This window comes from Phyllostomus hastatus, unplaced genomic scaffold (genome assembly GCF_019186645.2).
Source record: "Phyllostomus hastatus isolate PE091 unplaced genomic scaffold, TTU_PhHast_1.1 phas_contig_80, whole genome shotgun sequence".
NCBI lineage: Eukaryota > Metazoa > Chordata > Mammalia > Chiroptera > Phyllostomidae > Phyllostomus > Phyllostomus hastatus.
In genome coordinates, this window is record NW_025333960.1 from 41,246,389 (window position 1) to 41,272,762 (window position 26,374).

At 40.7% G+C, this 26,374-nt stretch overlaps 1 protein-coding gene across 1 annotated transcript; it reads right to left on the reverse strand.

The window, feature by feature from the left end:
- Positions 1-4,113: 4,113 nt before the first annotated feature.
- MEX3C (mex-3 RNA binding family member C) lies at positions 4,114-24,836 on the reverse strand. Its single transcript, XM_045850258.1, has 2 exons — positions 23,911-24,836; positions 4,114-7,140 (listed from the first exon to the last, which is right to left on the reverse strand). The coding sequence occupies exons 1-2, from the start codon at positions 24,629-24,631 to the stop codon at positions 5,918-5,920; spliced, it is 1,944 nt and encodes a 647-aa protein (XP_045706214.1). The 5' UTR covers positions 24,632-24,836; the 3' UTR covers positions 4,114-5,917.
- Between the last annotated feature and the right edge of the window lie 1,538 nt (positions 24,837-26,374).

Sequence of the window (26,374 nt, forward strand, 5' to 3'; positions counted from 1 at the left end):
CTGAATGACCGGAAAAAGCCAGGGACGTGACTGAGAAGTCAGATGTCAGAGGTACTATAAAAGGTGACACACTCAGTTCCCCTTCCGCGCTCTGCGTGGGTTTAAGGACCTCAGGGACACAGACCTGGAGTCCGCCGATCCCATCTTTGACTGGGAAGGGTTTCCTCACCCACCAAAGGGTGGTGGTGGGAGGGACAGCAGGCCGTATTCCTGGGGAAAGTTAAAAAAAAAGATAGGGGGCAAGTTCGAGAACAAGGTTGAGGAACTGGAATAGGTCAAGATAAGGCTTGCCCACTAGTAATGAAAGTAAAAGGACCTTTTCTATTAACTTTGACCACAAATAGAATCTTTTAAGTGAGGACTATTTTTGAAAAAACTACTAGGAAGTACCTGCTTGGAAAGAGAAAACATGAGATGGCAGCTTTTCAGAATATGAATCCTGAGAACCTTCATTCACGTACAGAAAAGACACACCTAAGACATGTCTGGCCTGCAGCTATCTGGAGCTTCTAGAATCAAAAAAGAAACGTCCTGAACAACACCGCTAGTTGACTTTAAGAATATGCAAAGTTCCCAAGTAAAGATTCTGTAATACACAGAACAACGAAGGAAAACTGCTATTTAATCCAAACACAACCAAGAGCTCACTCATAGCCCATTCTTGGTTTTTATTGATAGCCAGATCAGGGGGTGGGGGCGGGGTCCTTCACTGAGGTAGTAGACTGTTTTAAGTAGCTTTAAGACTTGCTTTTAGATACTCACAGAATTATTTTCACACATACACAATTCTTAAAACTATTTCCAGTTAAGTTCTTGTTGTAGATTTCGGCAACGTGGAAGAAATTAACTAGCTAATCCCTTGTTCTCCTCTGTGGTTTCGGTCCTCCTTTCAGAAAAGTTTTACTTCACTGACAGTACTCAGTAATTTCTCAATAGTAGGCATGGCTGTTTGTTAACTCTACTATCAAATTCTTTTAAAAGCCACCTAATAGCAAACCTCAAAGACTTGAAATCGACATAATTTACAAATGGTTGACATTAGTGAAACCCACAGGCTATCAAGCATTCCCTCAGTCCTTTTTGAAGTCTGAGCTCTCTAGTTTTAGATTTATCTTTAAAGTACAATGCCTAGTTTCCATACTTCAGTAGTTTACATCTGTGACTCAAGTAGGCATGAAACCACTACCCCATTGAAGCCTCTTCTTATGCCTTGGTAACTCCCCTGAAACTGCAGGAATAGGTTACGTCAAAACTTCCCTTGTGTTTGCTTTTGCTCTTGGGATCTGTCGTGAAATACATGAAGTCTTGGTGCTTGAATATTTTTCAGTTTTAAATAATACCACATTCTTGTAGTTCTAGGATCATGTTTTTAAAAAACCCAAATTTTCGTTTTGAATAGAGGCTGTTAACCTGTTGGTGAACTTTCTAATCTGACAGAACCTCCACACCTCTGGGGCATATGCAGGTTGTCTCCACACTTTTGAGGGATTTTTTTGTGCAGCCCCTGAGATCATGACACTGACTTTCCCCATTTTGATGCTCAATATTAGTATGTGCAGTAAAGTATACATAGGATGTTGCTGATAGGCTCTGAACAAGATTTATAACACCTCGGTCCTGTCTTCTTAAACTAGCAAGCTTATTACTGAGGCAGTCTTTTCAGTTTGTTGTGTGTATCATAGCTCCGTTTTAAGGCTTACCGTACTTAAGTGCACTCTCAACAAAGACTGCAAATTTAAAAGGTGCTTAAATACACTTATGAAGATCGCAAATTTATAATTTGAAATGCAGAAGCAGCAGGAACTCATTCGGGAAACAGGTTACAAACTTCTCCATTTTCCCAGAGACCTCTAAAAAAACACCTGGAGGGCCTGGTTTCTCGTTAGCCATTTCTCTCTTTTGCTTCCCAACCCCCAGGTATGAATTAGCCAATGGACTGTTTTTACTATTTCAAGTATCTACCCTCACCTCCTCCAGATGGACGTTCTCCTGCACAGGTGTGAAAATGCTACCTTTAAAATGTAAAAGCATATACACACTAATGCAGAGGCAGCACAGAATATCCCAAATGGCAGGAAAATTTAACATTTTTTCATAATTCTCAATTACTTCACAAGGTCAACTGAAGACACATAATGGAAAATAATTACTCTAAAATATCCAAGTAGGAAAGTATAATAGTTTAAAGAGAATAGCTATTCCTACTCTTTATTAAATGGAATCTCCTTATTAGGTTTCTCAATGTCCCTATTACATCAATGTTAGTGGAGCTGTTACTTAAATCACTAACAGAAAATGGTTAAGGTATGAAATAGCTATAAATGGTATTATTGCAACCACTAAATTATGTTATGGAGTATGTATCATAAACAGCCCCAACCCTCACTATAAAAAATTTTGAAATGAGACAAATAGGAATTTGACGGGGGAATAGGTAGCAGATTGAGAACCAGTGTTTTATAAATACACTGATAATAATTTGAAGTGTAGTAACATACCTATACCAATTTCTAAACCTAATTATTGTATCTAGCCTTTTTACTCTTGCTAAAGACTTATTTTGCAAGGGGGTTCCTTTGTTGAATAAAACCCTTTATAGAAAGAATTACTTATTACATATCATAATTAAACTGCTAGCCAAACCAAATGTTTTCAGGTTAGCATCTCGTCTACAAGGTTGTAAAATGGAATATTGTGGAGTCCTTCTCAATAGGTTTGCCTAATTTTTTATTTTTCCCATTGCAGATTATGCAGTGTGGTGCTTTGATTCCCTGGAGACGCAGGTCCATAGAGTTCCTAGAGCCCCTCCCACTCGATGCTTCCATAAGCAAGAAAATTAACTCGGGCACTACAGGAAAGGCAGATCCAGACTTAGAATTCGCTAAGTGTTTATCTTGGCTAACATTAGTTTCAGACAAAGTTTTGGCTTCTTCTGCCAAAGCCTTCAAAGCAGATTATTTTCAAGGTCCTCTGAAATATCTTGACCTTATACTGGGTAAAAGTTAAGAAATTCGTATTTATTGGTCACTCATTTATGCTGGAATTGTATAAAACACACCCGATTCATTTGACTTTGATACTTTTGGAGGCTAATCCTAAATTAGCAAAATAATTCTGGCAAAATAACTCTAGGGCAGTGATCTTGCCCATCATCAAATCGATATACTCCAGTCTTCTAGCAGGGCCTAAGAATCTATCCAAAACCAATAATAAAAAGGCTTATTCTGGGTGTGTAATAAATACCTCTAAGTATTTAGAATGAATAGAATTTCTGTTTCTTTAGAACAATCTTAAAAATACCTTTATTCTTGCTTATTAACAAATAGCAATAATTTACTCCAACCAGCGTCATCAAATCGATTTCACCGATGGAGTAGTGTTTTTGTCAACAACAAAACCTTTCAGAAGGTAGTTAGCAAATTAAATCCAGGAATGGCAAAAGTAGGTTTACAGTTGTGAGTGTGTGAAACTGTTATTCTTGTATTATACAGAGGACGAGCAAAAGTAGTTTACAGTTGTGAGTACTCGAAGCAGTTAACACAGCTATTGCGATCATCACGACCTTGTTGTCTTTTCTTCCACACGAACGACTGTAAACCTACTTTTGCTCACCCCTGTACCTTTCCACATTAACTACTATAAACCTACCCTGGCCCATCCTGTACGTGTACCTACATATTGGGGGGGGAAGTTTCATATATTTGATGATTAAAAACAAAACAAAAGATTTCAACAAAGGATACAGACTAGAGTCTAAATTGAATTCAGGGTTTTAGTTAACATAACCTATACAAAGTCATTTTCTATTTTATTTATAATTAACTTAATAGTAATTATTTGTGGCCAACTATACAAACGTGCAACTGAAAAAACCTAAAACTAGATAAATCTCTAATTTTACTATAATGTAACACCATTTAAAGAAAAGGCTAAATTTGGATAGGGACACATAAGTGGCACATTCAACACTAACACCACACTAAAAAATACAAGGAACACGGGTAGCTGGAGGAAGAACTTTGTAAAAGAAAATAAAAGGAAATACTCAATTTTGGATATAGGTATCTTCCAGTCTAAACTAATGATCACATGAAAAACACCAATGAGAAAACATTTAAGTTAATGGAAACAAGTCTTTATTAAGTAACTTTTAATATCAGAAAAATAAAACTCTTATAATTCTCTTTACAGCAAATATATAATATCAGTGCTTTGGCCATCTTAAGTTAAAGGCCCTTTATCATAAAATATATGGTTTTAAACTTTACTCAAATTGAATTTATAATCCCTATGACTTCCCTACATATACATAACAAAAGAGTGTAGTAAAATTAGCAAATACTAAACTATATTGATAATTTATCATTCTTAGTTTGTGGTTTTAGAAACAGTACACGCACCTAATATATATGTCAATTCCTTGGCTTATTAGTTGCAGTGTACAATGCAACAAAATACAAAATACATGCTTGGTGAACATTCGTTCGTATCTACAAGACGGCAGCTAAAGGTTAGGTTTCAATACTGACATTTAACTATCCTACAAGCAATTAGCATTACATCATAATATGCCATCAAGGCAATTTTTGTATACTGAAAAAATCAAAATAAAAACCGTTATTTGTAAACTTTTATACGAAATGTAACTCTTCAAGTGGAAATAAAAAATAAAATTTGTCTATTTACTATTCAATACACATAGGATTTCAATTTTTGTTATACTGAGAAAAAAAAGCTCTTTTGTGTTGGGAAAATAACGCTTCAAAAAAATAATTAGTAGAAAAACCCACCAGTATAATGTTTTGTCCTGTCGATGCCAGCATAGATTTGGGAACATAGTCAGGATGACGTCATAGACATCCACAGGTGAAATGTAAAAGTGTATCTTAAATCTTTCCTTGTGATTGGAAATAGTTTTGAAATGAAGTAAACTGATTGGAGGTCATCACAGCTGCTTTTGTGAATTATGCCAAGGGCATTATTATCCCTCTCTCCCTACCCCTTCCCTAAATTACTAAAAAATAAAAATATATTTATCATGTGCAAGACAGATATGGATTGAACATAAAATGTTTCACATTTTGATCTAGAGTCTAAAAATTAATCAATAGCTTGATTAGACTAATGAATGGAATGTTCACATCCTCAATTATTAGCCAATACAAGTGAACCCCAAAGCCCTTCCTGAAATGCGAAAACCCAGGTGGCCATTTCCACATTCACTGAGGGAGGCAATGGGTTGGAATTCACCATCAACACAATTGCATTCCTGATCCACTGATCATACCAGCTGGGCGAGATGAAGGTCAATGTAGCAGTTTTTTGTCCCAAATTATAACCAGTGATTGAGTAAACTGCCATCAGCCCTATTATTACCAGTAATTCACAATGCATTAAAAAGTTACTTATAATCCTGCAGAATTAGGCGTAAGTTGTTGTAAAATAAAAAAACAAACAAACCTGTTTTGTCAAAACTGGCAGTGTAAAAGAAGGCAGCCCTGGAAGTGTCTGAATCATCTGTAATGCCAAGTACCCTCCATAAACTCTTAATGTGGTTAGGCTTTGGGACCCATTGTTTTGAAATCTTAGACGTATATACTTTTCTCATAGGCTCACACAACCTATGTTTATCTTCACTCCATAGAGTTGAACTTCAGCTTTAGCAATTCTTATACAAGCTATGTCTCTGGGTCTACAGGATAATATTAATAACTCAAACCAAACTAATAGACAAGAGACCACTTAGGTTTAGTGTTACCATAGCAGCCTTTTATAAGTTTACTAACAACTTTAGCCTAATCCCAATAAAGCCTGATAACAGTCATAAGAATTCATTAGGAAGTTTACTGGGGGTACCATTATACCCATGCCTTTATGAGTCCATATAGAGATATAGTATTTATGTATATATATATAGTTAAGAGTGAATCTGGATTGCCTGAGTAACAGCTGTCTGGCAAACTGGACATGATGGCGTTCTCTTTTCACAGATCTTGTTGGCACATTCCATGCAGAAGAGGTTGTGGCCACATGGAACTAGGGCAGCAATAACTTCATTCTCAAAACAAATCACACAGTCATGCTTTCGCCTTGATTCTGGAGGCGAGCTAGAGGTGGAACCACCATTGGAAGAGGAGTAACTATTGGTACCATTAGAAAAAGCAGGGATGTATATGGGAAGGCCAACATGGTTGCCTGTACTAGGTGGGTCGCTCCTAACCCTCCGAGCAAGTGGGTGTTCAATGCTCTCAGGAAATGTAGGAGACAGACGAGGAGTAGATGGCTGACTTCCTCTGCGCTGAGTCTTCATGTTACCAGAAGGATCACTCCCAAAGCCAGAGAGTGGGTTAACTGGTTCAAATGGAGTCCAGATAGTTTGCGCGGATGTTGGTAAAGAGTCAAAGGCAGGAGAATCAACTGCAAGATCTTCGGAGCCTACAGATGGTAGTGTATCTCCAAACCAAAAGTTTCCTGTGCTAAATGGGCTTGTTGGACTGAAGTCAGCCAGCCTATTGCTTCCGAAGTAGGAATCTGTGGAACCGCTTCCCAGAGAACTGGAACTATCATTTCGGTAATTGGATATCATTCTTGCACGGCTAGGAGGAACTGGATTGGAGGAGAGCCACGCAGAGCTAAGAGTGCCACTTTCAAAGCTTACATCGGTACCGTTGTAATGGAAATCATTCTCTTCATTGAGCTCAATGTAGTTTCCTGTACGCATGGCAATATGCATTTCTATTTCTTCTCGTGCTCGGTCAACATTTTCAGGCATCCCTGTCACTTCAAAGACAGGCTCCTTATCTCTGCTCGGAGTTACTATGTATGTGTGGGTCTGCTGCTGAATTCTTTTAATAGTTGCTCCTTTGGGTCCAACGACTAGCCCTACCACACGGTACGGGACCCTCACTTGAACAGTGGTTTGGCCGGGCAGATTGGGACTTGCCAACCCTCCCAGGGCAGGGCCATTCTTGTTCCGAGATGCACGGATCATGGAGAAGTGCTCTGCAGCTGAGAGGATTTCTCTTTTGGCCATGGCAACATCTTCTTTCCGCCCAGTGACGACAAAAATGGGCTCTTCACCACGAACAGGTGTCTTGATATACGTGTTTGTCTTGGCTCTCAGTGCTTTAATTTTACAGCCTGTTAGAAAGAAAATATGTCATAAGAATCAACATCTACTTCAACAATATTGATAAACAAATCACAAAGTGCTCCTTTCAAGCTAAACTCTGCTTCCGGGCAGCTAGAGTGCTCTATACAGGCAAGCTAATACCATGAGGGGTCTGACCTTCAAAACTGAAGGCGTTTACTACTCTGCGGGTATTGGTGGCAAAGAAAAACCATCAATGTACATGCCAGACATTTAACATTGATTTTCTCATTTAATCTACACAATAACTTCAAGCACTAGACTATTATACCCCTTTTACTGTGAAGGAAAATGAAGTGCAGAAAAATTGTATCACTTGTCTAACTTTATACAGACAGTAAGTGGCAAAGTCAAGGTTAAACCTATTGACTTGAAATCTACTATCTTTTTGTTAGTCCAAGAACCTCAAATTTCATACAACTACACCATATGACCAATGTTCTTTAGCTGATTTCCACTTAACTGTCTTATCATTTTAACATTACTCTTTCCTTGTAAAGGTCAATTGACGACAATGGCAAAGTGCTCGCGTCTAGTAGGTCATCTCACTTTTGCTTATATCAGCTGAATTTTAAGCTTACTAAGAATCAGTTGTGTTTCTCCTCATCTGTTTATGATAACTGTATTCGTGTGTGAACTAAACGAATAAATAAGTGAAATATGAATAAAACCATTATATCTGTATGAGAATTAAGTTGATTATTTTTGAAAGTTTCAATACAGATGAGTACCTTAAAGGAAAAAAAAGGTGTCATTGAACTATATATGGGTGAGACAACTGTGAAAGCCTAGGATTAAAAAAGTAACATAGAATTATTTTGCACTCACTGTAAAATTCTGGCTAAATTCAAAAGAAACACTGGAGATTGTATGGAATATGGGCATTGGATGTGGTCTTATCGAAGGACAACTCTTAAGTATATTTAAGTTAAAATAAAACATCTAAGACAATATGTATAACTACACATGATTGTCGAGTAATTCTCTGGAATAATCACTCATACCAGTGCCAACTGGGTAAGATCAGAAGGCTTCAAACTGTAACCTAAAATGTAAAATATACTACCACAGTATACAGTTTTCAAAGACCTTAACATGAAGCTTACTAGAATAGATTTATTCTCATGAATGTATCATGCTATTCCTAGTTCCTCCAGATAAAGAAGTTACATGCTGTTGAAGATACTCATCACAATCTGGGCAGGTCTTAACTTTCCCTTCTTCTTTTTTTGTCCCGCCACCCCCCTGCCCCAGTACACTGATAATGTACTAAAGTTAAGTCTTTACAGACACCATTTTTAACCTGCATAACTTACAACAGTCATTCCGCAATAGGTCCCCTTGCCTCCAGTCTTGTCTCACTTCAATCCCTTCTCTACATTCCCTTTAATCAAAGGATGCTTTCTTTAAATAAGCACAGATCACATGACCACTTCTTTACATAGTGTTTTAATGGCTCCCTTTTACCTTAAGGTAAATAAGGCACACAAAAGGCCCTCTTTACCTGGCACTCCAGTGAGTACCTCTCTCTGGCTTTATCTTTTTTCCCCATTCTTACTTCTTAAATTCTGCAGGGTGCACCCCCTTATTAAATTTGTACCCATGGGCCCTTGCTTCCATGACTAAAATGCCCCTCTGTCCTTGCCTCTTTACCTTGCAGTTCTGACTCTTTAGCTCCTGTTAGCCCTTAAGATTTTAGTTTAGATGCCTCATCCTCTAATGGGCTTCCTCTCCTGTAGGAGTGGTTTGACTGTAAAGTACCTGTCATGGGGTAGCCACACCAACATCTGTTGAAACAAAGATCACTGTTTTTCTATATAACAATATTGGGCCTTTCTTATACATACTGCTTTATAGCTAAGCTTTTGTGCTGGGCTTTCCCAGACTTGCATGTTCTGGCCCCATACTGCTAATCCAACCTTTTCAAAAGGAGTTTATTATTCTGACTTCAATTACAGCATAGTCCACCTACCATGGAACTTTCAGATCTCAACCACAAATGAAGATCTTGTTCCTCTTTCCAACAAACTGTACTAGAACTTATAAATGGCTGCTTTCTCACTGCTGGGTCCTAGGTACCTATCATGAGAACCCCTTTAAGAGTCAGGTTTATTCTACCCTGAAGACTATATTCATTTGAACAGACTAAGGGGGGGGGGGGGGGAGAATGGCTGAAAGTAAAACTGCAAGGAAACCACTTTAGTGCAGTGCCTGGAAGAGGTAACAAGAGCCAAGGGGAGGGGTAGTTTGGGGGCTATGAAGAAATTACTACCATGCGTCAAATATATGCTACTGTAAAACAGGTTTTTTCAATGAAGAGTGCTGCTATACATTTATATCTATAATGAACTACCAGAAGATTAAATTGATAGTGCTACTTTTGAGTATAGGAAAATACCATATCTGCTTTTGCTCCATGATATAAAGTCAATTGGAAGACTAGAACAATAAAAACTTATCTTAGCACGGTAGGTGATGCTTGGGGCCAAAAACAGAGACCACTTTCCACTGGACAGTATGTGACTGATGGAAAGACATCTAAGAAATTCTGAAAGGGGTGATATGAATGTGAAGCTGATAAGTGCTCACATCAGACATTCAAGGGAGTTACTGTTGTTATTGGGATATATACGTTTATGCTCTGGGCTACAAATAAGGCAAGAAGGCAGTCTGCTAGAATCATATTCCTGACAGAGTGCACCACACACACACACACAAAAAAAACCACCAGGCAATTTCTATTAAGGACAGAGGAAGAAATCATTAGCTCAAGGATTGGCCTTTTGCACCCTTCCTAATCATCTTCATCATTAGGAAGTTGAATTTTAAAACTTTTCTAAATAAATACTTCTGAGACTATAATCAACTGTCAGTTGCATCTTAGTAAAATACTTTCTGTTTAATACCTAGTAGGCATAATATTAACTAAGGAAATATGCCCAAAGGCGCACAGAACACTATCTGGACTATGGATGGGTCTAACAAACAGGCATTTAACATATGGCTCATTTAGGCAGACAGAAAATGAGCGTTATGAGCATGTAACTACTTTTGGGATGGGGGAGTAGGATAGGCCTTACACACTACCCAAAAAAGGGTCATGTGCTTAGGCTCTGCACATCAGGGGACAGTGGTAACAGGAAGATAGCAAACTCAACTCCTTTTAAGCTACTGCCAACAAAAACAGAAGTATGTCTTCTCTCTCCTAAATTTTATAGGACAGTTTTAACATGGTAGCCTAAACTCAGATTAGGAGTTTTTTGAACTCCTAATCTAATCAGGAAACACTCTGGCTGGGGCTGTGTTTCACCTTGAAACCTTCCAGCTCCAGCTGGAATTCTGGTCCTCTCACTCCCGGCATGGCAAAGGCCCTGCCTTGCCTCTGCAATGGCAAGAGGGCTTCTCCCACCAGCTGCCTTGGCGGTTAAGAGGAGAGGTCCTTTGTTGCTGGGAGAGGAGCTGCAAGGAAGAGCTGGAAGGGTGGTATCTGCATCTTTAGTGTTTCTCAAACTACGGTGGGTTTGCAGTGTCACCTTAATGGGTTGAAATCATTAAAAAAACAAACAAGAAACAAACAAAAGCCCCAAAACAAAAACTCAATGTGTTACAAATATTTCAGTAAAATATGTGTATGATGGGCTTCAATGTAAAATGTTCTTTTGCTTGGGGGGTGGGGTCACAATCAGAAAAGTGTAAAACTCTGGGCTGGATCCTCTTGAAGGCCCCTTTTTGAATCCTTTCAACATGTGGAATGATGTACATATAACACAAGAACCAGATATAGAATTGCAGTCTGCAATGTAGATGTAATTATGGCCCAAATCAATTCACCTAAAAATAGGAAGATTATCCAGACTACCTTGGTGGGCCTGACCTAACCATGAGTCCTTTAAGGTGTCTTCTTCAGCTGGTCTCAGTAGTCAGAGAGATGTGCTGAGAGCCAGATGGAAAATGGAGCCTTCAATCCAGAAATCTTTTTCTGTTCTTTAATTTGCTTATTACCTGCTTTAGTTTCCTAGTGCTGCCAAACAAGTTACCACATGGCTTCAACATACCAAATTTTTTATTTTATGATTCTGTAGGTTCCAAGTGTGACATGGGGCTCAACAAGGCTAAAAATCAAGATGCTGGCACAACTGTGTTCCTGTTTTGCTGGAAGCTTCGGGGGACCTATTTCCCTGCTCCTTAAGGTTATTGGCAGAATTTAGTTTATAGTTACAGGACTGAGCTCCCTACTTCCTTGCTGTCAGCTGAAGGCCATTTCCAGCTTCTAGAGGCCACCTGCATTCTTGACTTGTGCTCCTCTCCCCTAGTCTTCAGAGACAGCAACAGAGGTTCTCATGCCCAAATCTCCCCCCTTCTCACATCTCTGACTCAGCTGGGAAAGGGTTTCTGCTTTTAAAGACTCATGTAATTACACAGGGCCCACCCAGATGATCTCGAATGTCCTCTCCATCTCAAGGTCCATACTCCACATACACATTCTGTTTCTGGAGGACTAGGGTGTCCGCATCTTTGGGAGAAGGGAATTTATTCTGCCTGCTACATTACCATTTTCCTTTCCTCCAGTTATTTTCCCTTCCTCCCAAGTCCCTGGCTTTTGAACCAAAGAAAGTATCTATCTGGCCCATGGAAAATTTAAACCCTAACCCAGGGCAGTGGCTACACATAGGGGGCCAGAAAAAGTATGGGGATCACAGACATCAGAATAGAGTGATGGGATTGAGCCAAAAACCAAAATATAGGTAAAGAAGAAAGACATAAATCACTGTGTTGACAAAGAGTTTATGGCGAGAGCCGAGTAAAAATTGGGTGGCAAACTGGCCTCCGTTCCTAACTAAACCATTCCTCCTCCAGTCCAAAAACATCCACCAATTGTGAGAAAATGGATCAGTCCCAGTAAGGGCATATGCCTGGGTTGCGGGCTGGGTCCCCAGTTAAGGGTGTGCAAGAGGCAGCCTAATGCTTAAATTTACCTATTCATATATTAAATTCCCTAGAAGGGTGCAGGTGCTAATTCAAAGTGGTTTGAATTATGTAAGCTCATAATCAGGAGAGGAAACAGTCATGTAAGCAACAGTGATATAATTGCTTTAAAGAAAACACATAGAGTGGGAGCACAGAAAAGGAGAATGCTTTATTGCTTACAGTAAAGGAAAGAAGGCTATACAAGCATTTGAATTTAGGCTTAGAGAAAGGTGGGAAGAAGCAGAGGGGGGTTCAAGCGCCAAAGCAGGGACTCAAGAGTACAAGATGGCAGTCAGGATGCTACACCTGGCCCACTCTTGTGGGAACTTCAAGTGACTGGAGGGGAGAAGGCGCCCCAAAGTGAACATCTTCAAGGTCAAACAAGGGTTAAAACTCTATCTTGTAGATGCACAGATTTATTTACCTTTTTAAAGAAAGAAGCCCCAAATATTTTATGAAGTGTTGCTGACTTTTGACAAACAAAACAAAACACAAAACTGTTTTCCAGAGTTTAAATTCATTGTATTTTTAACTCATTTCATAAATTAGCTACATATTATTACATGATGGGGCAAAGTAGATTTAGAGTTGTTTGTATAGAAAATATAATAATTAAGAAAAAATACAAGAATAAACTGTTTTGTATACTCAGAACTATAAACCTACTTTTGCCACACCCAGTACATAAGCGGCTGAAGAAAGCTAAAAACTCTTACAAACACCAAAACCACATTATGTATTTTCACGTTGAGTCAGCCTTTGGGTATGCCTTTCTTCAAAAATCCCCCCCACAAGCAGTTTTGTTTTGAAGGGGAAAGAATCCTATTAGGAAATCAGGGTATACACATGTATGCACACACACACTTTAATAGAAATGAGGAAGGGGAGTGAAACTCCTTGGCCTAATATTAACTCCCACCTCCCTTCTCCCCATTTAGTGGCCATAACCTGCCTTCTCCCAGATTGCATCGTCTCCCACACATGCCTTGTTGCTCTTCTATCTCTGCTCAGGTATTTCCCTACATGACCCGGAACACCCTCCTAGCACCCCCACCCCCTCACATCTTCTAAGTAACAAACACAGCCATTTGGAAAACATGAGACTGTATGTGTGAACTCCAGAGTGATACAAACATAGGTATAACTCTTATTACCACACTACCACCGTTGACTCTTCCAAGGTCCATTTTAAAGGAAAGAAAGTAAGGAGCACAAAACTGATTATCTGCAGGACTGGGTTCAAATCTATCACCAGTTACTCATGGTTTCAATACATTAGGGCATTCAACTTCAAGGCCCTTTCCAATGCTTTACTTTTTGACCCAATCACCTCTTCTTTAAGATACCACCCTTTTCCACATACATGTATCTACTCTTTCTTTCCTTAGGAAAAGGTATGTTGCGTAGTGGCTGGCAACACGAGATTTTGGACAGACCATCACTACCCAGCTTCGTGAACTTTAAGAGGTCACTGAATCTCTGTCTTTCATGGGTGAGGAATTATGATTAAAGACACTCTCACTTGGCTGTTTGCAAGGAATGAATAAAATAATGTATTAAAAATGCTTATTATTCTACAATGCCTAGTGAAGGGTAGCTTTTTAGACTATCTACCCAACCCCATCACTTCAGGTATTTATTTCATCAGTAGACTGAGACAATGTGCTTAACTTGTAACTAATAAAAATTTGTAGCCTTACGTTTCAGTTTTCCAAACTCTCCTACTTATAGTCTCATTTAATTATAATAGTGTGCTTTAGGGAGAGCAGAAAAGAGCTTAACTGAATTACTCAAGATCTCCCAGTTGAAAGTCAGATCTCAAACCCAAGCTGCCTGAATTCTATACTCCTCTTATTAGGCATACTATTTTTCTCTAAAAGCAGTAAAGAAACACATTATTTCATTTTTCATGATATATTAGGATCAATGAAGGTGGGGTTATATTACTTAATGATTTTATATAAAATTAGGTCCTCTACATCCTAGAATAGTATAGACAGACTATCCAGAAGCTCCTTTAACTTTACAAGGAACCCAATTTCAGTATTATTAATCCAACATTTAAATAAATAATTTAGATTAGCAATGCAGTATATTCCTAAATCACAATATAGAAATAATAGCTTTCCTTTCTAGGGATCAAGTGTACATCCTGTATCTCTTCTAGTCAAAATTTTCTGATTTTTTTTTGGTTAAGAACACTGTCTCACTTTAGGTATCACTATTAAAGCACTTAAACAGCTTCATTTAGGTGATTTTAGTTTTGATTATTACCGGTATTCATCTAATACCTCAAATCAATTAGCACCCACTGCCCTTAAAACAAAAGTACCAAACAACTTGAGGTTGACTGACTCTTTAGGCAAAGGGTTAGAGATAAAGCAAGAGAGGAAAACCCCAATTACCACAATATGGAAATTAAATAATAAAATGGTAAATTTCTAATCCAACAATTCAGTTCAACGAAACAAACAGAAAGCATCTATTTTGTTTTAGGTACTTTGACATTAAGGATGCAAAAATGACCAAGATCCAGTTCTGCCCTCACTGACTTGTATCAGCTTGAAACACCAAAAGGATTTGGTGTCTACACATGTTCATGTACAGATACTGGTCATCATTTTTTTATACTGTTGGTGGGTGATGTTGTTAAACTCTCCTATATCCTCGCTGACTTTATGTCTGCTTGCTCTACCACTTATTGAAGATAGGCATGTTGAAGTCTCTAATTCTATTAGTCTTGAGACTCTGAGCAAGTTACTTATTATCTCCATAGATCTGTTTCCTCATGTACTGTGGAAATGATAGATCAAATAAGATGATACACTGCCTGACACACTTAAACACTTGTTATTAAAAAAGTAAAATGAATCAATTTTCTGTAGGAAGTTAAAAACATTTAAAGAATACAGCTCCTAGAGATAAAACTTACTTAAATTGTGAAATTCATGTTAAGATATTCTAAACCTCACAAAGCTGGGAGGAGATACGTTGAAGTCGATTAACTGGTAATTTGAAACCTGACACTTCTGCATGATTTTAGGAACTCTTTGTGGACAAAAATAAGAACTACATGAGATGATCTAGTTTAATCTCATTTTATAGATGAGAGAAAACTGAAACTCAGAATTGCCTACGTTACTAATGACTCCTAAATACACCACTCTCTCAACCTGCGTTACTTGCGTAGCTCATTGTGAGTACAGAATACCCTGCATGTACAAGATATTTCTAAAAATGGAGGTTAGGCTAAATCTAAAATCCCCTCTTTATTTTACCTTTTTAGTTTAACAAGAGCATTGAATAATTTTTAAAAGGGTTCATATTTTGCCTTTCTTTCACTAAAGGTGCAACAACCAGAAGAGGGATGAAAGGCAGAACAATTTTCCTACCTGGGGGTTTTTAAATTAGGGTTATGCCCTTTAGAGGGTGCTAGTAGAAACTTCAGAAGTACCTGTTTGAGTACCATATAATGAATCAGGTTCATTTGTTAAGTAATTCTCTTCCAGAGTAGCTTAGCTCTTTACTACTTACATTTCAAAAGCTGATTTTAAATACATTTGAAGACACTGTAAACTTTAATATAATGTAGATAATTTAGTTAGTGGTATGCCAGGGACAAACTTATTGACTGACAATTTTTGGTTTCAACTAGTTACCTGCTCCGAGTACAAATCTAGCAGAAAAACAAATTATAAACCTTACCTTATGCCTCATATACTTTCAATTCTATAGTGATAACGACTTCTTCTCAAACACACAGGCGGGGCAAAGCAGGAACCGGGGAAAGCAAGCAGATGGAACAGGTCCCCCCCCCCCCCATAAGAGTAAGAACAGACTCTGCGAGGTTAAGTGATTCCTTCAAGGTCAAAAGCAACAAATGGTGAAACCAGGTCTCCCAGTTTTCTAACTGCAAGTTCAGTATCCTTTCCTGCAGTATACTACAAGGTGTAGGTGGAGAGGCAGAAACAAGCTAAAGGGGAAGGGAAGAGTGGTACAGAAAGCGGGACAGAAATAAGGTCAGTCCAAAGTACAAACATTTATACTGGTAATCTTTTGGGGACATTCTCTAATTGTTTGCACAATTCCCCCCACACTCTCCTCTAACTAACCATACTAACCACTTTCTGCTTATCTTCAACTACAGCAGCAGTTTGCATTAGAGAATTCTATCATTTTAAGGCCCAGTCTTATTATTTCATGATATAACTTTGCACATGGTCAAATCAGGCTTCCCTGCACACAATAAATGGTAGCCTTTGCTTACTGAACAAAGGCAACCAAACCATGCCCAAGTGAACCGTTCTTAAGTCCCAAACACTAGTATGAAAGAGTTGCTATAGTTATGGCGTGTAACTTAAAATTTTCAAAATGAGTCATGAAATAAAGACTTGAACTTGAATTCTATTCAAACAGCATTGGTCTGTGCATAAATCAATTTTATAGTTGGGTTTGGTAATACAGCATTAGAAAGTTATTATAAAGGCTTAAATATTAAGATTTAATCTTTACAAATGTCTATATGGTATCTAATGGTAACATGGGAAAAAGTTAAAAGTAAACCCACAAATTAAGCCATATAAACCATTTGGAAAGCATTAAGATGCAGTTTAATAAAAACATCACTTTAGGATACCTGAACATCAATGGAGTTCTTAAGTTGATTATCCATAATCTATCTAGAGTTTCCTAAAGGAGTTTTTAAACTGCAAAGTTTTTAAGCTTTCCTATTTAGTATCTAATGAACATTATCTGTTTTTTTCTATTGAGTTTATTTTTTCAAATAATTTTATTTATTGATTTCGAGGGGAAGGAGGGTGGAAAGAGAGAGAGACAGACAGACATCTGTTGCTCCACCCATTTATGCATCATTGGTTGATTCTTGTGTGTGCCCTGACCAGAGACTGAACCTGCAACACCTTAGTGTATTAGGATGACTCTTTAACCAACTGAAGTACCTAGCTAGGGCCATTTTGAGTTGAATTTTAAATTACAAATTCTACATGGCATAAATTACATGTCAAAATATCCTTTAACATTCCCATAGATTAAAAAATAATACTGTGGCCCTGGCTGGAATAGCTCAGTGGATTGAGTGTGGGCCTACAAAGCTAAGGGTCGCCAGTTCGATTCCTAGTCAGGGCACTGCCAGGGTTGTGGGCCAGGTCCCCTTTGCGGGGCACATGAGACGCAACCAGACATTGATGTTTCTCTCCCTCTTTCTCTCTCCCTTCCCCTCTCTCTAAAAATAAATACATTTTTTAAAAAGATTAAAAAATACTGTGATAGTTATCATAGCTGTTCACTAATATTCTGGCTCTCTCTTGTGGGCCAGGGTTGTAATGCACCTTTTTGACCACTTGAAGTTAGGTGTGGCCAGATGAGTCGCTCTGATTAATGAAATATGAACAGATTTGGTAATTGTTATTGACAGGGCTAACATTTAAATACTAGCACGTGCTCTGTTACTGTTTCTTATCCCTCTGGCACAGGGGAAGACCAGCCAACACTTGAAATGGTGGTTGCTCCACTGGCCTGTGTCCCTGAATGATTAAAATGAGCAGAGCCCTTGTGAATAAGAAATAAACCTTTGTTGCCCTGACAGGTGTGGCTTAGTGGGTTGGGCATCGGTTCGAAAACCGGAAATGTGACTGGCTCACTTCCAGGTCAAGGCACAGGCCTTGGGTTGCGAGCCAGGTCCCCAGCCTGGGGCAAGGGAGAGGCAACTGATGGATGTTTCTCTCCCTCTCTTCCCCTCTCTAAAAATAAATAAAATCTTTTTTTTTTAAGAAACAAACCTTTGTTGTTTTAACACTGAGATGTTGGGGTTCTGTTATCACAGCATAATTTCAGCCTATCTGGACAGGTGCGCAACCTCTCTAACAAGAATTCAGACACCAGATGGTTCTAGTTCTATCTCCTGAGAAGAATAAAATGGGTGAAACTGAACAGGATTAAACATAGAGGCTCAAATTAATTTCAGATTTAACTTAACAAAAGCAGTATGTGCTTATTACTTGTACGTATCAATAGATTTGTGCATCATTCAGAATCTCTTGATTATACCCAGCTAAAGGAGAGGAATCTCAAGCCTGTGGAGTTTAAGTTTTAAGTGACTTCCCAGATCACGAAGAGAGTTACTGGCACAGAGTAATCAGAATTTAGGAATTTTAATTTCTGGTTTCTGGCTCCTTCCAATATTCTACAGACGAGCAGATTGTTAAGGGCAATTTGGAGTAGTTTATACAATATGAGTTTTTACATTAAAACATACATTCTAAAACATTTTCATATTCAGTTTAAGGAAAAGTTTTTATATTCTTTAATTTGTAGAAATATCAAATTGATTAAAAACCAAACCCACAAAATATTAAGTACCGTGCTTATAACTAATGGCACCTTTCTTTGAAAACTTAAGATATAAATAAAAAAGAGCTACCTAAAATTCCAACCCATAAACTTTGAAAATTTTTCTAAACAATAATCTCTAACCATAAGATGTCTCAAACACTCGACTCCCTAGATCATTTTTAGGTTGTTGGTAACTGGAGGTAAGAAATACACTCTTGATTTACCACTTGATTTTCCATTTCCTCCCTAGTGAATCAAAATAGTTCATTAGCAGAGTAAAGCAGGAAGAGAAGGCAGTAGACACCCCACCAGTTTGCAAAACAATTATAACTGAACCTTTCCAAATGGTCCTAGAGCTAATACAATTATCAACTAAGTTTAAAATTTAAAGCCTAGGAAAGTTGCAATATTTAATTTTCTAAAGCTAGTATGTACACACACAAATTAACTCTCTGAACTAAAAATGACAGTGCATTTTTACTTAGACATAGACCTTGAATATTAGAATAATAACTCTGACATTTGAGTAGTAGAGGTATCAAAATTTTATTACGTTAACTTGGATAGTGATATTTTAAGTTATGCATACTAAAAACATGGTATCCCTACTCGTGATTATGTCAGATATCGACCCAACCTATTATTGACCTTCTGGAGCAGGATGCTTCGGTACTGAGGCAACAATCTAGAGTGAGACCTTTATCTCTAAAGTCAAACATACCAATCAAAGAGCAGGTTACCTCTCAGAACTTCAATTTCCACATCTGTAAAATGGGGGATAATGGCCCAGCAGGGTTAAATGGCACCAGCAAAGCATCTAACATACCTGGCACACGGAGAAGGCCAACAATCCCCCCTCCTCCACCTCCACAAAAGAGACACTGTGCTTTCGCATTATTCTTTTTTAAATTATTTTTTCTTTTATTGATTCCAGAAAGAGGGGAAGAAAGGGGAAAAGAGAGGGAAAGAAACATCAACTGGCTGCCGCCTCCTGCACATGCCTGACTGGGACTGAACCCACAGCCCAGGCAGGCACCCGGACAGCAAATTGAATCGGGACCTGTCCCTGGCGGAATGAGGCCCAGCCATGGCCAGGGGGACTTTAGCGTTATTTTGAAACTTTCTCCTCATGAAACGTGTATTTTTTCTTGAATAGGGAGTATGTGTATATCAAGACTAACCTTTTTTTTTTCTCTTGGACAAACATGCACATTTTCAGTTGTGCTGAAACTTTATTTCAGTTGTGTTAGAACTTGGTTCTACCCTGTGAAACTGGAGACAGTAGCTTAATAAAGAAAATCATTTCCAAAAGGGTCTCAGTGACAACCAAAGTAGGGTGCAAGGAAATCCATTGGAGTGCAGAAAAAAAAATAGAACTCCAATTTCCATTTAACAATGGAAACTCATTCTTCAAAATTGTTTTGTTTTATAATGTATAATGTATCAGCATATGTAATAGTCATACATAAATATCAGACAATGGGAGTACAAATTTAAATTCTTTTGACAAAGTGTACAAGGAAAGAATGCTGGAGATGACTCTCCTAGACTATGAAGCTAGAAAACACACATATAACAAAGTCACTAATGAAAGTAGTTGAAGACACTATTTTCTTAAACAGTGATAGTAAACCTTGGGTTATAAGTCTTAAAACTATATTCATGATGCCGATATTTATTTATAATGTGGCTAAAAATGGGTATATGAGGCCTGTCAGGAAAAAGTCCAGCCACTGTTAACAATAACACTTTTTGTGACATCGATGTAACCTGGCAGCCAAGGAGAGTGGACTGGAATACACATGCGTGAACAATGATGACTTCACTGTACTAGTCAGTGGGGGTGGTAGATACCGTTGAGTGAGCATGAGTACTGTGTGGCCGTCACATTCAAAATGACCAAGCCAGTAGAACAGTGAATCTGCACCGAAGTTTGTGTTAAGCTTGAACATTCCTCTGTGGAAACTATTCAGATGAATCAGAAGGCTGCAGCTATGAGCGACCGATGATTGGCAGCTTCATCAGGACAACATGCCTGTTCATGTATCAATCTCATGCAGTTTTTTTGGTGAAACATCAAAAATCACCAAGGTGACTCAGCCCCCCTACAGCCCAGACTTGGCGCCCTGGGACTTCTGGCTTTTCCCAAAACTAGAATCACCTTAGAAAGGGAAGAAATTTCTGACCTTTGAGGAGATTCAGGAAACTACTACAGGGCAGCTGATGATGACTGGGAGAACTGTGTGAGATCCCAACGTGCCTACTTTGAAGGGGACTGAGGTGTCACTGTCTTATGTACAATGTTTCTTGCATCTTCTTCAATAAATGTCTCCATTTTTTAGATTACATGACTGGATACTTTTTGGACATGCCTTGTGGTACTGTTTTACTTTAATTCATTTTTTAGTCTAACTAGCGGGATATCACTGACTGCAAATTGGAACCAAGTCCCTTGACTTAAATCTATTAACCACTGTGAATGTGTCTTGCAAATACTATATATTTTTAAAAGTCTTAAATCTGTTAGGTTTATTTTTGATGCCTATATTCTAAAACTTCTTTGATTATCAATAAGCTCCTTTAGTTTCTGGCTTTCTTTTATAGTATTGTTGGTTTAAAAATGAAATGTAAAGTCTAGAAAATTGGACCAATTTAACATGTGTAAACAACCATACACTACGGTAGGCGGGGAGTATAAATATGAGGTCAACACTGACAACTTTCATCACTAGCAAATGCAGTGGTTTGTTTTCTTGAAAGACACTGGAACCAGAGGCCACCTAAATGTGTTGCTAGTCTATATGACTCAGAATTCCATTTGTCCTACTCTTTGCTTTAGAGCTGAAGTCTTAAATGTCTCCATCTGTGACATAATTATTTCCAAAACCAATTAAGAGATGTCAAACAGAAAACATGACTTCAGGTAATGAATAAAATGGCAGGAATAGATAATTCCTAAGAATGAAAATTTAGTTCATCTAAGGCAAACAAATTAAACGATCTGCCCTGTTTATTCACTTGGGGGGAAAGAGAAATTACCACACTATAAAAGGATGCAAATATTAGAAGTTGCTCAGTTCTCCTGCAGGAGTGGGAAAGTACTTTATAGGCTTTATTATGGTGCTGCTGAGGAATGGGGGTGGCAGAGGGGTCAATGATCCACTAGTTAAATGGTTCAGAACAGCAAAGGGCAAGACTTTCTGCTCTTAAGATAAGGTAAGATAATGATATACTTTTAACAGTACTGTGAATTCTGGGAAAATAGTAAGCACAAAAGAACAGTCAGCAATTTGTCTCCATGTCCAAAGACACAGATTCACATTTCCTTATTAATTAATAACCAATAAAAAGAAAAACTGAAGACTTTACCTGCAACTTAATAGATAGTACTAAATAAAAACTCAGAATGAATTTAGTTTACTTTCAAGTAATGGATTTGTATAAAGATAATAGTTCGTGCAATTAAAGACCATTTTATAGTGCTCTAAAGGGTCTAGTAAAGGAAAAATTTGTATTAAACTAAATACACAAAAGATGTCATTCCCTTGTTCCTTAGTCAAACTGGCATGCAAATATTCTCCTTTGTTACCCTAAACTGTCGCCATAAGCACACTGTTGTAACTTGTGCTAAGGAAGTGGCATCCTATTATGGTGATAAGGATTTCTTTTTTTCTGCCTTACCATACACATTCCCAGCCCCTTTTCTCCATTCCCCTTCATAGATCTTAAGTATCAAAAACAACCCCTCCCACCGCGAAATCAAGGCAACTTTCCAATCATACCTAGAGACTATTCCTCCACACCTTTCCTCATTGTTCCTCAGGCTTCCTTCCACCTCCATTTGACAAAGTCCTGTCCATGCTTTAAGGCCTCCCAGGGTTGATGTTCTCAGATGCATGACTTTTGTTTGTCCCACATTACAGTTAGTGGCACTAACTGCACATTAGTTTAGTGCCATTCCACTGTTTATTAGACTACTAGCTTTCAAAAGCAGCAACTCTGAACCAATCTTACATCCTCATCTGCTATAAACTCAATGCTTGGCAAAATTCAAGCTTGATACATAGCAATTCCTCGATATTTTTAACTGAGTGGCCAACTCATTCTGGATCCATAAATTGAGATGTTATAATTTTACTCTATTTAAGGTGAAACGGTTCTCTCCTGGATTAGTAACTTAAGTATTGCAAAAACTCAAACAAGGCATGCGAAAGTTATTTACCAAACTATAATGCCTCTGAGTACCAATCAGGAGGTCTGAAATAAGCTATCTCCTCTATCCAGATTTCAGATAGGTTTTTCTTGTTAAAATCCAGGAGCTAAGAAATAAGCCAGCTCTGATATCTGAAACCACGAAGTCAACAGACCTCTTATTTATGTGTACTTTAGACCACTTGGGAAAGATGAGATCATTTAAGCAGCAGCGCCATCATTTCTCTTTATTTGACCCCAACACTGCTCTCAACCTAACAGCAAAGAAACATGCATCGACCAGCCCGACCTATACTGAAATAAGGCAGCTGCAAGTAGTATTTAATAAAGGGGAAAAAGCTGCACTACAGCACCGGACCTTCCCTAAAAATGTCGGATACAGAGGTACTCTGGGCATCCCCTTCCCCCACCTTCACAAATCTACTGGAATCTGAGACATAGGTCCTTTGTCTGAACAATGTGGGAGGAGTCTGTCTGCAGTACTGGTGTGCTGGCAAGTGTGGAAAAGAATTTACAAAAACGGTATAAATGCATAAAGTTCCTTAACTCAATTACCTTACTGGTCAATTTTTCTTCATCGTGTATATTAAAGTGTACTAAAAGGTAGCTAACGCGTCTTTTCGAGAGTTAAAATGCATCGAAGAAATACAGTAAGATCAATCGAGAGTTAGGCTGCACTTTAAAAGCTAAGTTTCTGAATAGCGGAGGGGCGGGGGTGGTGGTGGTGAAACCCACCACTAGAACATCCCCTATCCTCTCGAATGAACTCTTTCTTCCACAAACCTCCATTTCTGTCAATTTCTTCATCTGAACAAGCTATTGTAAAAGAAGCTGAGCGCTTTTACAGACACTGTGGGGGTAAACTTGCAATCTCCGCCCTTTGCGTGCACAACACCGAATGCACAATCGACCCGACCTTTTACCACCTCACTGAGGTTTTTGGTGCCACGCCAGTCTGGTGTTCCACGAATACAGCCCCAGTAAAGTGAACACGGTTGGACTGGGTGGCTGGAGAAACTTAACACCTTTTATCATGCAAAACGAGAGGAACACCGAGGGTTTTCGAAAGGTGACCCATCTCCTCTCGTCGACCCTCGGTTCCTCCCCAACCCCTTCGCAGCGGACTTGGGGAACTCTCCAGGTTCGCCTTTTTGTTCCCAGCTCTCCTCTTTTGCCTCTCCACCCACGCCCGGGGCCATGCCCAGATAAAGCCCTCTCCCCGCACTCACCCTGGCGACCGACAATCTCAGCGACATGCTCGGAGCTGGGCACCGGGACGCACTCAGTGGTGTTGACGCTCTTCCTCCGCAGCAGGGCCGTCTGCTCCCCGTTCAGGCCGGCCGCCGCCGCCCCGCAGCCGCCGGGGCCGTAGGCGTGGGACAGCATCGCCGCCATCATGCCCTGGGCATCGTCCCCTCCGTAGAGCACCCCCGCCGCCGCGGCCGCCTCCCGAGCTTCGAAGCCGGCGGCGGGCAGGAGAACGGACCCCAGGGACCCGCCCGGGATCGGCTGAGTTTGGGAGGTGGCGGCCGCGGGCGGCGACAGCAAGAGCAGCGACGGTCGATCCTCCTCCTCTGCCTCCTCCAGCTCCTCCTCCTCCAGAAGATCTCCGTCCAGCTCCGCTTCCTCCCCCTCCTCGTCCTCCTCTATCTCCAGCTCGGCCGTCTCAGGGGCCCCGGGGCGGCCGGGCGGAGTCCGCTCCTCCGGAGACAGCCCCGCCGCCCGCCGGGCCTGGCCCTTCGCCGCCGCGGCCCTCAGCGCTGGAGCGCCAGGCTCCGCCGGGCTGGGGTCGTCGAGGCCTAGCGCGGCCAGGTGCTCCCTTAGCAGAAGCCCGTCCCCCTCGAGTTCCGGGCCGCCCGCGGGCGGCGGCAGCGGCGGCGGCGGGGGCGGCTGCGGCAGGGGGGCCGGGGCCGCCGCCAGGGCCAGGGCCGCGGAGCTGCCGCTCGGCATCGCGGCGGCGCGCTGTCAATGGCGGCGGCGGCGGCGGCGGCCGGGTCAGGCGAGGCGGGCGGCGAGCCCCATGGCGGACAGGGCCCGGGCCCTGTTCAGCGCGCAAACACCTTTCCTCTGGGGAGGTGGCAGGGCAGGCGACCCGGGCTGGGGAGCGCCAGGTCCGCCGGGAGACCGGAGAGGGCGGGGTGGAGGGGCTGGGGTAGGAGGTAGAGGTAGGTAACTAGGGTGGGTGGGTGGGGACCGCAGCGGGGCGGGCTGCTGGAGGTGGCAGCGGCTCCCCTCTCAGGGTTTCTTTTGTTTCATGGCCTTAACCAGCCCCCGGCGCGCGCGGCGGCGGCGGCGACGCCCCACGCCGCTCTCAGAATGAAGTCCGCGCGTCTGATTGGGCGCTTTTAATCTCTGGGAGTCCGCCCTCTCTTCCCCGCAGCCTTCTAAGTCCTTTCCCTAGCCCCCACCCCCCCAACCCTCTTCTCGGGCCCCGCCCCGCTCCGCCCCGGAGCTCTCTGATTGGGTGACTGGGAAGAGCTCGCCCCTAAGGCTTCTCCTTAAGTCCTCTCCCCTCCCCCCTCTCCTCCCTCCCCTTTCTTTACTGGCTCACGAGAGGGACTGTGATTGTTCGATTTACACGTCACTCTTTGTGACGCCCCCAGGTGGGGGCGGGGAAAGGAGGCGGGACGAAGGAGCGCTGTAGCTAAGGCTGAAACTGGAGACTAAGTAGGGGATTTTTGCGCAGGCGTGTACAGTAGAAGCGGAGACCAAGGTTTCTTCCTTTGGTTCCTCTCCCCAACAGCCTCTGGTCCACCTGAGTCGGGGTTTTTTTTTAGCGTACTGAGGGAGCCGCCTTGGAATGGAGCGTAGACTTGGCCCGAGGGCGTTGTTTTCCTAGTTTAAGGAAGAGATTTCCTTTTTTCATTTTAAGGGTCTAAGGAGAGTCCAAGGGAGGGCCAGTGGGGTGTCCTCCTATGGAATCGCGGGGGTGGTTTCCTGAGCCGCGTGGCTCCTGGGCCTTCCCTGCACGACCGGTGAACGCTCCTCCCTTGGGGCAGGGCCCCGCCCCCACGTCCAGCTGGCTGGGCTTCCAATGTGAAGCCGGCTGGTACATCAGAAGCCTTAAATGCTTAACTTCAGTTCTTAGGGGCTATTAAAAAAAATTAAATCGTTTCCTCCTTCTAGATATCCTTCCCATGGTACTGCCCAGGGAAGTAGTCTCCCCAGGTTAGTGTTAACTCTAGATACAATACGAGCAAATAGTGTAATGTTAAGGTTTCCAGTGGCCTCATTGAGAAAAGAAACTTTTAATAAATAGTGCAATAATTCAAAATATTTTAACGTTCAATCAATATGAAATTATTAGTGACATCGTATAGTTTTTTTTCAAGCTAAGTCTTTGAAAACTGTACTTTATGCTTATATGCGCTCACAACACATCTCAATTCAGTTCGGTTCACTCTAGGCATAGTATCAAGTACTGAAGAACTTCTAGCAGTTCCAAGCCTCTTGGTTTTTGAGTTGTAATTTGGGACTTTTTCTACCTTGGATTTATTGTGTCTTGCTGCTTCAAAGTTAGAGTGAACTTGGGACGAGCACCAATTTTCTGAATTGTCTAGGATACCCAAGAGAAGACTTAACTATGTCGTGTGTGTGTGTGTGTGTGTGCGCGTGCGCGCCTTCATGACCGTGTTCCCAACCCTACAACTTATGCTACTCCTCCAATTAGAGGCCTAGAGAAATTTAGGTAAC